Genomic DNA, 17,321 nt, shown 5'->3' on the forward strand with positions numbered 1-17,321 from the left:
TTTAATCCTTTCCTACACGTAAATGACTCTTGCCTAACGATTGCATCTGAAACTGGGCATGCAGCACGGCTATCCCCGCCATAAGGTGATCGTTATCCTGTATATTAAGAGTACAGCGACTGCAATTAGAAGGTCATAATGTTACTACATAGCTTCGGCTGGTGGAGGTCGTGTAGAAACATGTCCGGGGTGAAAAAAGTCGAGCGAGGGGGAAAATATAAAACAGTCATTAAAAAGTAAAAACCGTGAAGTTGGCAGGCAACAAACCACACAGCACGTAAAGAAGTCTACAAGTTGTGACCGATAATTACGCTGATGTAGCTTACTCGTTACGAAGCAACTTTGAAAAAAAAATCATAACAGATCAACAACTTACATTGATTGCTACATCATACAAAACAGAAGGTATAACAAAAAAAATACTGAAACATACAACAAATCAATGACATAAAATATAAACAATTCTAGTGCAATTGTAATCACTGAACAAATCTCATAATGATTCATAAATGTTATTCTTGTTATTCACTAGGGTTAATGTTTTAATAAGTTACATTCAATCAAATGTGTAATTTGGGAATTTGTGTATAGTATTTGGCAACAAGAATACATTTTAAAAAACAATTTCAATGGTCTTGTTATCATTGCAATAGTAACATTATTCTATCCTTTATGTCAAAAACATGGGTAGTGTTCATAATGGTAGTGTTCTGCAAGGTTTTCCCAAAATTCTGACACAAATTTACATTCAAAGAACAAGTGAGACAGATTCTCACCTTTTTCACAGAAAACGCAGATATCATCCATCAATAGCCACATTTGGATAACACAAAATATATCCATGTAATTCTATGTAAAATGAAAGTGCACTTCCTTAAATTTGTTTGGTATACACTATTTGTAAGGCCTTAACCATGGTTTTTTTTCCCACACAATGTCAGGAATAAACATGTTCCAGAAATATTCCTCTCTGTGTAACTTGGTTTTGTGAATGGAGAATTTGTCTTATATATTTATTACAACAAGATCTCAAGTAAGCCCACACCAATCTGAGTTCTGGATAAACTGTGTGAGCATTACCAAAGCTAAGATGAGTTTTCATTAGTGTAGTTAGACCACTGGTAACGGCTTTGATCACATAAATAAACTCTGAAAGGTATTGGAAACTGTTTCAATGTTATAAATTGTTCATATGTAAGAATATTACCCCTGTTGTCAAACATCAAGAACAAAGTCAATATTCCTCTCATGCCAGCTGGGGTAGAACAATGACTTATTCCTTACAGTTATGTCTGAATTATTTCACAAAAGAGCTTTGTGGGGAAAAATTGTGCAGGAAACATTTCAGGCCATTAAAGCTTGTTGGTGAAACCTAGCCAATTTAGCGGGTGATCTTTCAGGAATATAATTACGTTTCAGTAAAAATTGAAGACCTCCCAACTTATTAAACACATTTGGAATGAAATACCATATTGAATCAGTACTGATCAAACATCTCTTCAACCAGTTAATCTTGATAGCATTATGTCAAAATCCAACACTTCCAGACTGCCTTCAGCTCTTTTATTAGAGGACTGACGGTTTTTAGTTTGACTTATTTTTCCAGATGAAGTCAAGAAAGGTATTTTTGATCTCTTTACAAGTAGAAGGATTTACACATAAAGATAATGAGGGGTACACAAAACGAGACAGCCCCTCTGCCTTGGACAGAAGTACTCTCCCAAGTATAGAAAGATCTCTTTGTAGCCAATTATTAAATATATTCTTAATTTTAGGAGAAATTCAAATGTCTGACTACGTGGTGTTTTGACAGATGTATTCCTAAATATTTAACACAGTCCTTTACACAAATATTTTCTATTTCTTTATCAGAGTCAAATAAAGGTAAGATTTCACATTTTAGAAACATTCAGTTTTAATCCTGATGCAATAGAAAATTCTATTTTAGCATTAAGGGCATGGGCGACCTGGTCTTTGCCTCTTAAAAAAAAGAGTAGTATCATCAGCCAGTTGGGAAATTTGGATTTCTTTGTTAAATGGTTAAGCCGTACAGATTTGCATTATTCAGAATATCTAGAGATAGAAGTTCAACAACCAAAATGACTATAAATGGCGAAATTGGGCATCCCTGTCGTACACTTCTGTTGATACTGAATCTTTTGGACATATTAAGGTTTAACACAGAACTATTTTATATCTTTGTAAAACATGCGAATGACTTCGACATAATTTTCACAGAATCCAAAAAGTTTAAGTGACCTAAAGAGATTCATCTTCAATTGTGTCAAAGGCTTTACAGAAGTCCAGAAATAAGACAAATGCATCTGAGTCCATTGCATCTTAATAATCTATAAGGTCCAAGACTAAACGAATGTTAGAGTTTATGTGACGGCCCTTCATAAATCCTGTTTGAGTCTCATTTATAATGGTATCTATTCCTTTTAATCTTTTAAAATAAACCAGAGCAATCAATTAGTAATCAGTATTTAATAAAGTAATTGATCTCCAATTGTCAATGAGGGAAGGGTCTTTATCGGGCTTCGGAATCAGTGAAATAAGGCCCTGTTTCATAGTGGAGATCATTTCACCATTTTTAATGCAATCTTGAAACATGTTAAAAATAGGGTCTTCTAGTAACTCAAACTGTCTACAGAATTCAACTGACAGGTCATCCGGGCCAGGTGGTTTCCCTTTTTTCATTGACACAGGTGAATCGCAAACTGAGTGGAAATCATCCTCAATTACAGGGACATTAATTCTGAACGTGGCAGATGTAGCTTTCCCAACCATCTTCCTGAAATTGTGAGTTGTAAAGGTTTCACAAAAATCATTTACAAATGTTATTGTAATGGGATCTTTGCATAAAACATTAATTTAGAGTGCAGTTATAGATTTTTTTTGTAGTTTCTCTTTTCAAGTGCAAAAAAAAGTCACTAGTGTTTCTTTCCCACTCTTCAATCCATTTTGCTCTTGACTTTACAAAGGCACCCTTTGCCAGGTCCGTGTAAAGCTGTTCTAATTCTAGTTGTAAAAACTTAAATACAGACTCTTCAACTTGAGTTTTCTAAAGAAAGGTAATCTGTCAAGCTTGCTCATCAACTCCTTTTCTCTAAGGTTCTTTAAGTGCATCAGCTCTGCATCAGCTCTGGCACGTTTAATGGCAACAACTCTGACTTTATATTTGAAAAATTGCAAATACTTCCATGACCCAAGACTTTACTTGCAAAACAATTTGATGTTTCCAATGAGAGTAGGATCTTTAAGTGTGTTTAATCTCCAATATCCACCAGTACCTTTTTTAGATTTTTTTTTAGTAGCTTGCAAATTCAGGGAAATCAAGTGATCAGAAAAGGGAGCCAACTGATGATCTACATCTATAACAAAATGGGAGAAATTAGGAATAATCTATTCTAGATTTACGTGACATAGTTTTGTTGGTCCAGGTATAACCCTTTGTATCCGGATTGAAATAATGCCAGGCATCATCAACAGAGATCCTTGCATAATGTAGTGATGATATTGCTATTTTGAAGGCTTTGACTCGTTCTAGGAGGAAAACGATCAACAGATGCATCAGGTGTTTAATTAAAATCCCTTGAAATAATTAGAAAAGCCTCTGAGTATTTGTTGCGTAAATCCTGTACTTTTCTGGTAAATTGGGTAAAAAGGGTCTTATTAGGAGCATGTGAGTTATGTCCATATTACATTACAGATGATGAAAATAGCATTGTCAAGTGTAACAGTTACTATGACCCATCTCCCATCCTGTGAAGATGTGGATTCTAGAATGTCACCTTTAAACTTGTGAATGTGTCAGTGTCAAAACACCAGAATGATTTGATCCATGACTGAAATAGACCATATCTCCCCATTGTGATTTCCAAAATTTCAAATCACTTTCACCCGAAATGAGTTTCCTGCGTTTACAATATAAAAATAAGGCTTTCCTTTTTGTAAGATCTCTCAAACCCCTAGCATTCAGACTAAGGATACTGAGTGAGTTGAAAACTACCTCCTGCATTTAAAAAAAGAAATACAAAAAGAACAAATTAGATAACAGAAGTGGTAATGTGAACAATAAAACAGTGAACCTTGAGAGGGATTACTCCGACGGAAAATTACGCTCAACTGAGGTAGCGATGGTTAACAGGAAAAATATGTTAATTTCCTTTTCTTTTTTTTGGCAAGTGTTCATAGGTTAACTTAGTTCAAGCGGTACATTTACTCATGGCAGTACATTAACTGTACTCACAGTTCCAGTTCGGTTAATGTCAACAGAGTTACCCAATAATCATTCGTTTTTCGATAAATGCGTGTGGGCCCTTGAACACAGCCTTATTTTCCTCTTGTCGTGCCTTGCCTTTTGTATAAGCGGCCACACTTTCTCCCTCTTTGATGCGGAGCTTCTTCTCGTCCAGAAACATGTTCCCCTTGGTCATTTTCCAGATTATGTCCCTGTAATGGCGCATAGTTAAGCGCAAAATGATATTGCGAGGGGGTCCATCATACCTTCGTTTCCCAAGTCGATCACGTCTCTTAGCTTGTCTTTGATGCACGGAGTCACCTTTCCCAGGATATTAATGACTGCTTCCCTAATATTCCTCTACCTCTTTTACACCTTGGATTTTCAGATTCCACCTGCGAGAGTACCTTTGAAGTTCAGCTATATTCTCACAGCTCATTATTTTGGGGTTGCAGTTTCTAAAACTCATTCTCTAGGAACGTTATATTTTCCTCGTTTTCGCTCACAATTTTGTGAAGCTGACTGACAGTTTCTGACAAATGATCCATCTTCTTTAATGTTTCTTCTGTGGCCCCGCTCTGATGGACTCACTGGAGAACGTGGCGTCTTGTTTAGTAGACAGGGACTGGATTGCAGATAAAAGTTCAGACATGGAAATGTGTCTGAGATAAAAGGTCGCAGGAATTTCATCCTGGTCTGTTTTGTTCTTTCTCTTGCTTGAGCTCGCAGCATCTTGTGTATCCATGCTGCTTTGGTTCTCGTCGTGGCCAGCTAGCATGTCTGCCGTCTTCTGTGAGGCTTGGATATTCCGTTTATTATTGTCTTTCTGTCCTGTTCTTCCAATTCAACTTGACAAAAACGAAATCTAAACGTATTCTATGCCGCTAAAACAAGTTGTAGTTAGTTTCTTTCAACAGTGATAGCCAATGAAAGACTGTTAAACCACCTAACCCTCAATGTTGCTTTGACAAGCGAGAGAACACGCCCTCAGCGACGCCATCTTGGACACCCTGAGGAATCTACTTCCAGACTGCGGTAATATAAATATGACGTGTTTACGTAGAAATAACATACTTTACATGTTCCGCGTTGTAGCATAACTTTAAGAATAATGTATTTTCATATTGATGAATGATTGTGTCATTTTACTACAACGAATAGACAAGCCTACGCGATGCTGTTTTCTCGCTTTCGTTTTCAACATACTGTTTGTTCTACCTCTGAATCTCCCGTAACTCCCTTCTGATTTTAAAAGTGCGCTGCTAAACTCACTCGGATTGTCACAGTTCTTGAAATATTAAACGCTATGGCCTTGTCATTATTCATTAATGCTTTCTTGTTCGTTTGCAACTGAATAAACGGACAAAATAATATAAGGAACACAACATCACATGATTGCCAGTCAGCAGCCCAGACAGACTTTGCTTTGCTGTGGTGGTAGAATGCTTGCGAAACACACCAAACAGACCTGGGGCCTCATTTATAAACCGTGTGTATGTAAAAACAACTGACCCCAAAACATGCACACTTTTACTGCGGCACATAGAATAGTGTTTGCTCTAAAAGCCAATATGTATTCCATATACAGTGAGTTTATTTGTGGTGAATAATGGGTGGAGTTAAAGGCCATCAACACTGTTTTTATTTAAGCAGAGACCATGGTCTTTTTTAAAATTTTACCTTTATTTAACCAGGCAAGTCAGTTAAGAACAAATTCTTATTTTCAATGACAGCCTAGGAACAGTGGGTTAACTGCCTGTTCAGGGGAAGAACAACAGATTTGTATCTTGTCAGCTTGAACTTGCAACCTTCCGGTTACGAGTCCAACGCTCTAACCACTAGGCTACCCTGCTGTCTCGTTTGCAGATGAGCCCTGCATAAACATCAATCAACAACAATTACACTAAACATATCTATATACACCAATTACACAATACATGAAAAGCAAACACAAAAATCTACCTGATGATGATTTCAGCAACCATATTGATTAACTGTCAAGTATTGACCCATCAGTGCAGATGAGAATAGATCCTCAAAACAACATTTTATAAATAATTGACTAGGAAATAGATGCCTATGTAATTATTTTAAAATGCAAAGATTAACTAAATCGATTCTCTCTTCTAACTAATGGCAAATGATTGCATTTTGTTATTAACCTTATTGTTATGAATAAACCTGTCCATCATACCTGTCCAGTTGCACACAATACTAGTCTACTTGCCTATTTTCAATGCTATACTTCACCAACTAGAAACTTTGCATAGGCATGGTCTAAAGTTTGTGGGAAGGTGAGCACATTTTCATGTCAAGTTCAGATTTTATAAATTACAATTTTTGTTTTAAAACTGTCACACGCAGGTTTTATGGTCCATTTTGTACATATGAACGGTTTATAAATACCGGTTTTGAAAAATTCCGCATTAGTTGGACATTTTCTCAATCTAAAAGGCACAACCTAGATTGGAGCCAATGCCTTAAGTAGTTGAACATGTTATTACTTCAACCTCGTGAAAGTGACAAATTCACACGTTTTCATTTTCGTCAAAAACCATTCTATATCGAAGGAGGGCCTTTGAGTTGATATTTTGCACATGCGCAGTTCAGCTCTACGACCGTTACACCCGATGACGTGTTTCTACGCATGAGTCTGGCAAGCCAAAGTAGCCATGACATCGCCTACAATTGTGATCGAGGATTTCTATTGGTGAATCAGTTTGTCTGTCTTCATACTGTGCTGTCTTTGGTAGAATGGACTTTACTCAATGTACAAGGCTACTTCACCACAAGATGGCAGCATTCTCTAATAATAATTTGCCAATTTCTGTTTCACACTTCTCAGATGAGCTTATTACAAACTTTTTTCTGTGATTTAATTCGGCAAGATCATCATTTTCAAAAATAAAGGTTATTTTTTATTATGATTCAGTAAACTTTTAGTCACCACCATCAATGTGAATAACTCAGGGGTAGCCAGCCAACATACATTTCTATATTATATTTATTAACGGTGCAGTGTATGCAATATTTAAGCAGAATATAAGAGCTATTCTTACTATACAGTGCATGTACTAAAATACATTAAGTCAACAGGTCTGTTCATCTCAATACTTCAAAACTCCTAAACACGTCACAAATCTGGTACGTGGGTCTTTCCAGTGAGTTGGGGAAGAATGAGGAACCATGGCACAGTTTGAAAGCCTGATATGGACTGTAAGAGAAACATTTCTGACTTGCACATTTTGTGGCTTTGAGTCTTTTTACTAGCCTTGTACGCCGTGAAACAGAATGTAAACTCTTGAGATCAGGATGGTTTGTACGAGGCTCTTTTCACGCAACAGAAATTCCTGGCACCAAACAGTGTGCTCAATTCACAGTACGACACCACATTTACAAAAGCCTGTTTAAAAAATAGTTCTATATAATTACATATTTGAATAGTGAATATTTTAGTTAGGAAAATTAACTAGTTCTTGTAAGTTTTATGAATACACATCAGTTTCAATTTGAGTGAAGTGTATTTCTTTCTCTACTTCCAGATAACTATTATATTGGTGCTTGAAAGCATCGGATCCTGTATTGCATGTGGTAGAGCTGAGTACAGAATAAGGGATGAATGTTGTCCCATGTGTTCACCAGGTAAGGACCCTCTCTTTATATCATATGATTCACCAGACGTCAATACATCATCAACACTAACAGAAAAACGTGACATTGATTCTCTCTTCCCCAGGAAATCGTGTACATAGGCATTGTACTGAATTCACCAGTACCAGCTGTGTGCCCTGTGTTGATTCTACTTTCCTTGATGAGCCCAATGGTCTCATAAAATGCAAAGTGTGTACCAACTGTGATCCAGGTAAGAGTGGTCCTGTGTGTCTGTACTGAAACCCAGACACAAACACTGATATGTTACTCTATGCTCTTATGCTATGAGGATATGTCAGTTGTAATCTGCATCAGATAATAGATGCCATGTTTTCTCTCTAGGTTTGGGTTTGAAGGTAAAGCAGCCATGTAGACCTTCATCAGACACTGTCTGTGGGACACTGGAGGGGTTCTACTGTCTAGACCCAACTAAGGATGGTTGTAGAGCAGCCCAGAGACACAGCAGCTGTGAACCTGGTCAATACATCAGTCACACAGGTTGGTCTTCTGTCTCACTCATTATACTAATTGTGTTGTAATAATTCAATTGAGTCAAGTTGTTATCTTCAGTGTGAACAATCATTACAGTTTATGGAATTAAAAATAAAGGGGGGAACAAATGAATTTTTCATTAGTATTTCAACATGTATTTCTGCAGGAACAACATCTACAGATACTGTGTGTGCTGTCTGCCCTGGTAAAACTTATTCAGATGGATCATTAACATCTTGTCAACCACATACAGAGTAAGTGTGAACATGATTAGTTAGTTCAAAAGGTTATTCCCTGAAGATATAAATACATTAATATACTCAAATGGAAACTTTATAAAACATGCCTCTGTTTATGTCTTTAACATAGATGTGAATTCTTGGAAATTGAACCAGGAACTCCTTGGTCGGATTCAGAATGTGGAGTATCCTCACTTCCCACAGCTGGAATCATAGCTGGTGTTCTGATAGGTGTTCTATTTTTTTCTGACCATAGCTGGTGTTTGTTTATTTATGAGAAGAAGAAAAATGGTGAGAACAAGACACAACTTAGGTAAGATGACTGGAATTGTATTTGTACCATTCCTTGTTTTTTTACCTTTATTTAACTAGGCAAGTCTGTTAAGAACAAATTCTTATTTTCAATGACGGCCTAAGAACAGTGGGTTAACTGCCTGTTCAGGGGCAGAACGACAGATTTGTACCTGGTCAGCTCGGGGTTTGAACTTGCAACCTTGCTACATGTTCTCATATAGTATATATATATATATATATATATATATATATATATATATATATATATATATATATATATATATATATATATTTGTTATCGTCATGGTTACATGATATGTTTATTACAATAGTGAACATCTGTCTTTTTTGTAGGCCCTCAAATACCTACACAGGTATGTTTGGAAATCTATGAATATCTTACATCACATTGTACTACTTTGTGCCTTCTTCTGTGAAACTTGAATTTATTGGGCCAGTTTCCCAGACAGAGATTACACCTAAGTTTTGGAATAAAAAGCACTTTTTAAAATGGAAAATCTTCATTGAATGTGCTTCTTAGTCCAGGACTGAGTGTGATCTCTGTCTGGGAAACTAGCCCACTGTGTTTTACTAATTACTGATTCCATTTGATAGGCATCCCCAGATCTGGAAATACCAATGCTGTCTGGGGGAAACGGTAAGGCACACCTTCAAGGTTTTCTAAATATGTGTACACAATAGTTTGAGTTAGAAGAATTTCAAACATATTCATAAGTAAATGTATATGGTATAACTTCATCAATGCTAAGACCAATGATATGATACAAGAATATAGGACAAGCTATTGTACTACAAAACATTGTCCAGAATGTAAATGAATTACTGATAAATTACAAATGACTTCTCTCCCCAGATTCAAGCCCCCATCACAGCCAGTGACTCTGCATTCTGTAATCTGTGTTCCACTGGCTGGCTGGTCCAGCCATCTATAGTGTATCTTAACACTACATGTTAAATGTGGTATTGTAGAATCTGGTTGATATAAAAACAGGATTCTACAGCACATTCAATTGTAGTGTAAAGAAATTAAACACAACCTCCAGTAATTAGAATGACTTCTAGATACTTGTTGGGAGAGGAACACTGTGTCTTTGTATCACATGGGGATCACATTGTATCACATGGGGATGTTCAGTTCATCAGCCTGAACTGTCCCCACTTGGGTCACCGAATAGCTAGCTTTTCATGTGGGCACCACTGGTAAGATGCTTCGGAAGGGTGGTCACATATCAGCTTCTGCCTACAGCCTGTTCTAAAATGGAAAGGAGCATGTAATGAGTATAAATTAGCTTCACCTTGCTAGGTAACAGCTTCAGTAGCTGAGAACCCTCTGCTCTTCCCAGGGGAAAGTCAAATGTGTTTATAACTTCAGGACCACAACATCTATGTCAGCCCAGACTATGGAACTCCAAATGGGACTTGATAATATCTTGAGACAGATTACTGGATACAGCTTTCGTTTGGAGAAGGTTCCCCAGAAATTAGAAACATCATCAAACATGGTTAAATGGATAACTTTACACTACAAGAAAATCAAGATCACGCTCATAGAAGTAGACGAGGACATCAACAAACAGATACAACTTTACTATAGACGGTATGGATCACAGAAGGGTGAAAAGACAATATTTCAGGAACTATCCTGAATGGCTTCCACTCCATCTCACATTAAAATTCAGGATAATTATTGTAGAAGAGTGCAGATCCACTCAGTCACCTGTGGTGTCCCCCACCCTGTTCATCCTCTGCCTACTTCCACTCGGCCATGTAGTCAGGTGACTTGGGGTCCTCTTCCACAGTTTTGCAGATGACATGCATGTCTACAACAAAATGGCCCCAAATCCCTCAAAGTACATGCTTGGTTAAAGCGCAACATTCAAAAACATGTAACAAGCTGTCCTTCAGGGGGCAGTCTGGGGGTGTTTGGCTCCAGGAGAAGAGAACACAGCCTGCATGATCTTCAATCTCAGCCTCTTATGCTGGAAGACATGACATAAACTCTATGAATCCTTCATTAAGTATGCCTTACTATTAATGCCTTGCATGATTGTTATAGAAATGTTTGTGGTCATACGCACATCCTTTAAAACTTACAGTACCAGTCAAAAGTTGACACACCTAGTCATTCATGGGTTTTTCTTTATTTTTACTATTTTGTAAATTGTAGAATCAATATTTTGAAATAACATCAAATCTATGAAATGACACACATGGAATCATGTAGTAACCAAAAATGTGTTAACCAAATGTAAATCTATTTTAGATTCTTCAAAGTAGCCATCCTTTGTCTTGATGACAGCTTTGCAAACTCTTGCATTCTTTCAACCAGCTTCACCTGGAATGCTTTTCCAACAGTCTTGTTGGCTGCATTTCCTTCACTCTGCAGTCCAACTCATCTCAAACCATCTCACTTGGGTTCAGTTCAGGTGATTGTGGAGGCTAGGTCATCTGACGCAGCACTTCATCACTCTCCTTTTTGGTAAAATAGCCCGTATACAGCCTGGAGATGAATTGGGTCATTGTCCTGTTAAAAAACAAATGATAGTTCCACTAAAGTGTATTGCTGTAGAATGCTGTGGTAGCCATACTGGTTAAGGGTACCTTGAATTCTATTGTCCATTGCTTGTGTTTCTAGGCCCAAGCAAGTCTCTTCTTCTTATTGGTGTCCTTTTAGTAGTGGTTTCTATGCAGCAATTTGACCATTAAGGCCTGAATCACGTAGTCTCCTCTGAACAGTTGATGTTGAGATGTCTGTTACTTGAACTCTGAAGCATTTATTTGGGCTGCAATTTCTGAGGCTGGTAACTAATGCACTTATCCTCTGCAGAGTTAACTCTGGATATTCCTTTCGTGTCCTCAAGAGAGCCAGCTTCATCGTAGTGCTCTATGGTTTTTGTGACTGCACTCGAAGAAACTTTCAAAATGTTCCGTATTGACTGACCTTCATGTTTGTTTTAAAGTAATGGACTGTCGTTTCTCTTTTCTTATTTGAGCTGTTCTTGCCATAATATGGACATGGTATTTTACCAAATAGGGATATCTTCTGTATACCACCCTTACCTTGTCACAACACAACTGACTGGCTCGAACGCATTAAGAAGGAAAAATCCCACAAATTAACTTTTAACAAGGCACACTCCAGGTGACTACCTCATGAAGCTGGTTGAGAGAATGACAAGAGTGCAAAGCTGTGAAGGCAAAGGGTGCCTACTTTGAAGAATCTCAAATAAACTATATTTGGATGTAACACTTTTTTGGTTACTACGTGATTCCATAGATGTTATTTCCTAGTTTTGATGTCTTCACCATTATTGTACAATGTAGAAAATAGTACAAATAAAGAAAAACCCATGAATGAGTAGGTGTGATCAAACTTTGGACTGGTACTGTAGTTGCTGGCCTAATGTCTAGATGAAAAAAGATTGAACTGTAGTCATTAAATGTGGTAGTTAAGAGCATATACAGTGTCCAGGCCTTTCTGTTCTTTTTATAACCACATCATTGGTTACGGTGACAGCATGAGAAGGATAACTATGAATGAGGAGAGAGGTCAGTCATATCCTGGTCTGTAATTACCCCAGGACCACTAGGCTGCTGTTTCTCTCCAGGTTCAGAGAGTCATTGGTCTCCTGGCAGACCTGGGCCTCTCTCCTCAGGGCTTCTCTCTCCACTTTCAGTGTCCGGCTGAGCTGCTTCAACTGACCTTTAACCCCAGCTACTTCCTGTTCCCTCTGGGACACTTCCTCAGGCAGCTGGACTACAACCTGGAGGATCACAATCAGTGGATCAATGACAATTTATTTGTGTTGATATTGTTATGTTTGTTCCTTATATAATGACAAACCGGAGCAAAGGTTTAACTACTTTTAACAAACATATACTTCAGCTAGAAAACTCCATGTTTAGCCATGCAAAGCATTCTTTAATCAACTCCCGCGCCCGCATAGCCTGCTGGGTAACGTAGTCTAAAAGTTAACACATAACACAGATATTGGATTGACATTTGACTTAGTTCTTAGCACATTATTACATTGTACACTTTCTGCCTGTGGACATCTGTTCTACAATGTGCCAGAAAAAGTGAGAGGGAAAGTGTGTGGTGTTCCTTTCACCTCTATAGTGGCATCCAGTTTAAGCCAGGCCCAGCTCCTGCTCCACGTGATCCCTGAATCCACTTGTTTAACAAGCAAAGCCTCATTTTCACCTAAATCTCTCATTCTGAAAATTAACCACATACTATAGAGGGAAAACATTAGTTAACAGATCGTGGTTAGCTAGTTAATGTTTCAGACAGGGTCCAGTAAGCAACTAACGTTAACGCGTTATAACTTGAGGAACGGCAAGGAGACGAATACCAAAAGGTGACTAGTTTGCATCACTGAACTACTAGCTATGTAAAAATTGAACGGAAGAACACTATTGGTTGTAGCCAAACTGACACTCAAAAAATGGCTGACCAATGGAGAAGCATCCTCCACACCTCCCACTAAAGCCCTCCCACAGCTGTGGGGTCAAAAGTGCAAACGAAGAACTGGTGTTTCAATCAACAGTAAAAAACGTTTCAAAAACAAAGAGCCACTGCAAGCAAAGAGGGCAGTCAAGCCAAAATGGAGGGCGGTTGATTGCGAAATTAAATTGGAGTTTTAGTTTTCAAATACATTTTCTGTTCTTCAAATATTTGTGTGGAATAACGTTTTGCGCTCTATTAGAAAATATTTGATTGCACATTTGTAACTTTTTTTTTCTTTGAAGCTTCGTTTTTGCTTTCAAAACAATTATTTTTGATTGAAAAGTAAAATGTTTTGCTCTCGAAAAAATACAAATGTAAACACATAGCTTGTGCCCATAGAAATAGACGGGGGGCGCGGGATGTTCCACAATGCTGGAAAGGGGGTCAGAGTTAAAGTTTGGGAACACCTGGTGCAGAGACCATTGTACCATCTAAACCACTGGGAAATATCTTCTCCATACCCGAAAACATTGTATTTTCAAAACTGAAAGTTAAAGACGCAAAACATTTACTTTAAGCAAGGGAAGCATAGAAATAGTAAAAAAAAAAAGAAATACAATTTAGATAACAGAAGTGGTAATGTGAACCTTGAGAGGGATTACTCCGACGAAAATTACGCTCAACTGAGGTAGCGATGGTTAACAGGAAAAATATGTTCATTTCCTTTTCTTTTTTTTGGCAAGTGTTCATAGGTTAACTTAGTTCAAGCGGCACATTTACTCATGGCAGTACATTAACTGTACTCACAGTTCCAGTTCGGTTAATGTCAACAGAGTTACCCAATAATCATTCGTTTTTCGATAAATGCGTGTGGGCCCTTGAACCCAGCCTTATTTTCCTCTTGTCGTGCCTTGCCTTCTGTATAAGCGGCCACACTTTCTCCCTGGCAGCCTGATCCTGCGGTATCAGAGCCTCTTTGATGCGGAGCTTCTTCTCGTCCAGAAACATGTTCCCCTTGGTCATTTTCCAGATTATGTCCCTGTAATGGCGCATAGTTAAGCGCAAAATGATATTGCGAGGGGTCCATCATACCTTCGTTTCCCAAGTCGATCACGTCTCTTAGCTTGTCTTTGATGCACGGAGTCACCTTTCCCAGGATATTAATGACTGCTTCCCTAATATTCCTCTACCTCTTTTACACCTTGGATTTTCAGATTCCACCTGCGAGAGTACCTTTGAAGTTCAGCTATATTCTCACAGCTCATTATTTTGGGGTTGCAGTTTCTAAAACTCATTCTCTAGGAACGTTATATTTTCCTCGTTTTCGCTCACAATTTTGTGAAGCTGACTGACAGTTTCTGACAAATGATCCATCTTCTTTAATGTTTCTTCTGTGGCCCCGCTCTGATGGACTCACTGGAGAACGTGGCGTCTTGTTTAGTAGACAGGGACTGGATTGCAGAGAAAAGTTCAGACATGGAAATGTGTCTGAGATAAAAAGGTCGCAGGAATTTCATCCTGGTCTGTTTTGTTCTTTCTCTTGCTTGAGCTCGCAGCATCTTGTGTATCCATGCTGCTTTGGTTCTCGTCGTGGCCAGCTAGCATGTCTGCCGTCTTCTGTGAGGCTTGGATATTCCGTTTATTATTGTCTTTCTGTCCTGTTCTTCCAATTCAACTTGACAAAAACGAAATCTAAACGTATCCTATGCCGCTAAAACAAGTTGTAGTTAGTTTCTTTCAACAGTGATAGCCAATGAAAGACTGTTAAACCACCTAACCCTCAATGTTGCTTTGACAAGCGAGAGAACACGCCCTCAGCGACGCCATCTTGGACACCCTGAGGAATCTACTTCCAGACTGCGGTAATATAAATATGACGTGTTTACGTAGAAATAACATACTTTACATGTTCCGCGTTGTAGCATAACTTTAAGAATAATGTATTTTCATATTGATGAATGATTGTGTCATTTTACTACAACGAATAGACAAGCCTACGCGATGCTGTTTTCTCGCTTTCGTTTTCAACAGACTGTTTGTTCTACCTCTGAATCTCCCGTAACTCCCTTCTGATTTTAAAAGTGCGCTGCTAAACTCACTCGGATTGTCACAGTTCTTGAAATATTAAACGCTATGGCCTTGTCATTATTCATTAATGCTTTCTTGTTTGTTTGCAACTGAATAAACGGACAAAATAATATAAGGAACACAACATCACATGATTGCCAGTCAGCAGCCCAGACAGACTTTGCTTTGCTCTGCTGTGGTGGTAGAATGCTTGCGAAACACACCAAACAGACCTGGGGCCTCATTTATAAACCGTGTGTATGTAAAAACAACTGACCCCAAAACATGCACACTTTTACTGCGGCACATAGAATAGTGTTTGCTCTAAAAGCCAATATGTATTCCATATACAGTGAGTTTATTTGTGGTGAATAATGGGTGGAGTTAAAGGCCATCAACACTGTTTTTATTTAAGCAGAGACCATGGTCTTTTTTAAAAATTTAACCTTTATTTAACCAGGCAAGTCAGTTAAGAACAAATTCTTATTTTCAATGACAGCCTGGGAACAGTGGGTTAACTGCCTGTTCAGGGGAAGAACAACAGATTTGTACCTTGTCAGCTTGGGGGTTTGAACTTGCAACCTTCCGGTTACTAGTCCAACGCTCTAACCACTAGTCTACCCTGCTGTCTCGTTTGCAGATGAGCCCTGCATGAACATCAATCAACAACAATTACACTAAACATATCTATATACACCAATTACACAATACATGAAAAGCAAACACAAAAATCTACCTGATGATGATTTCAGCAACCATATTGATTAACTGTCAAGTATTGACCCATCAGTGCAGATGAGAATAGATCCTCAAAACAACATTTTATAAATAATTGACTAGGAAATAGATGCCTATGTAATTATTTTAAAATGCAAAGATTAACTAAATCGATTCTCTCTTCTAACTAATGGCAAATCATTGCATTTTGTTATTAACCTTATTGTTATGAATAAACCTGTCCATCATACCTGTCCATTTGCACATAATACTAGTCTACTTGCCTATTTTCAATGCTATACTTCACCAACTAGAAACTTTGCATAGGCATGGTCTAAAGTTTGTGGGAAGGTGAGCACATTTTCATGTCAAGTTCAGATTTTATAAATTACAATTTTTGTTTTAAAACTGTCACACGCAGGTTTTATGGTCCATTTTGTACATATGAACGGTTTATAAATACCGGTTTTGAAAAATTCCGCATTAGTTGGACATTTTCTCAATCTAAAAGGCACAACCTAGATTGGAGCCAATGCCTTAAGTAGTTGAACATGTTATTACTTCAACCTCGTGAAAGTGACAAATTCACACGTTTTCATTTTCGTCAAAAACCATTCTATATCGAAGGAGGGCCTTTGAGTTGATATTTTGCACATGCGCAGTTCAGCTCTACGACCGTTACACCCGATGACGTGTTTCTACGCATGAGTCTGGCAAGCCAAAGTAGCCATGACATCGCCTACAATTGTGATCGAGGATTTCTATTGGTGAATCAGTTTGTCTGTCTTCATACTGTGCTGTCTTTGGTAGAATGGACTTTACTCAATGTACAAGGCTACTTCACCACAAGATGGCAGCATTCTCTAATAATAATTTGCCAATTTCTGTTTCACACTTCTCAGATGAGCTTATTACAAAAAAAATTCTGTGATTTAATTCGGCAAGATCATCATTTTCAAAAATAAAGGTTATTTTTTATTATGATTCAGTAAACTTTTAGTCACCACCATCAATGTGAATAACTCAGGGGTAGCCAGCCAACATACATTTCTATATTATATTTATTAACGGTGCAGTGTATATTTATTAACGGTGCAGTGTATTTAAGCAGAATATAAGAGCTATTCTTACTATACAGTGCATGTAC

The 17,321-nt window shown here is 37.8% G+C and overlaps 2 protein-coding genes and 2 long non-coding RNA genes across 6 annotated transcripts in view; 2 read left to right on the plus strand and 2 right to left on the minus strand.

Moving 5' to 3' along the window:
- Positions 1 to 9,915, plus strand: part of LOC112235187 (tumor necrosis factor receptor superfamily member 14) — an 85,458-nt gene extending 75,543 nt beyond the window's left edge. The window contains exons 1-10 of one of the 3 annotated variants that reach the window (XM_024403593.2): positions 4,921 to 5,278; positions 7,340 to 7,459; positions 7,786 to 7,885; positions 7,980 to 8,105; positions 8,237 to 8,392; positions 8,553 to 8,640; positions 8,756 to 8,938; positions 9,274 to 9,293; positions 9,535 to 9,577; positions 9,794 to 9,915. In XM_024403593.2, the coding sequence (XP_024259361.2) occupies positions 7,430 to 7,459; positions 7,786 to 7,885; positions 7,980 to 8,105; positions 8,237 to 8,392; positions 8,553 to 8,640; positions 8,756 to 8,938; positions 9,274 to 9,293; positions 9,535 to 9,577; positions 9,794 to 9,872 (825 nt within the window). In that variant the 5' untranslated portion in view covers positions 4,921 to 5,278; positions 7,340 to 7,429 and the 3' untranslated portion in view covers positions 9,873 to 9,915. Of the gene's footprint in view, positions 1 to 4,920; positions 5,279 to 7,339; positions 7,460 to 7,785; positions 7,886 to 7,979; positions 8,106 to 8,236; positions 8,393 to 8,552; positions 8,641 to 8,755; positions 8,939 to 9,273; positions 9,294 to 9,534; positions 9,578 to 9,793 lie in introns of those variants that run through there. The other 2 variants (XM_042299719.1, XM_042299718.1) reach the window with 2 other exon arrangements.
- The window catches only part of LOC112235190 (tumor necrosis factor receptor superfamily member 14), a 79,587-nt gene that overhangs the window by 25,439 nt on the left and 36,827 nt on the right, over positions 1 to 17,321 (plus strand). The gene's annotated exons all lie outside the window — the stretch shown is intronic.
- Positions 360 to 15,625, minus strand: LOC121839642. Its single transcript, XR_006079133.1, has 2 exons — positions 14,038 to 15,625; positions 360 to 4,091 (listed from the first exon to the last, which is right to left on the minus strand). It is a non-coding gene; the product is annotated as an uncharacterized LOC121839642 (long non-coding RNA).
- On the minus strand, positions 10,507 to 12,655 carry LOC112242537. The gene is made up of 2 exons (XR_002952521.2): positions 12,517 to 12,655; positions 10,507 to 10,919 (listed from the first exon to the last, which is right to left on the minus strand). It is a non-coding gene; the product is annotated as an uncharacterized LOC112242537 (long non-coding RNA).

Source organism: Oncorhynchus tshawytscha, linkage group LG16 (genome assembly GCF_018296145.1).
Source record: "Oncorhynchus tshawytscha isolate Ot180627B linkage group LG16, Otsh_v2.0, whole genome shotgun sequence".
Lineage (NCBI taxonomy): Eukaryota > Metazoa > Chordata > Actinopteri > Salmoniformes > Salmonidae > Oncorhynchus > Oncorhynchus tshawytscha.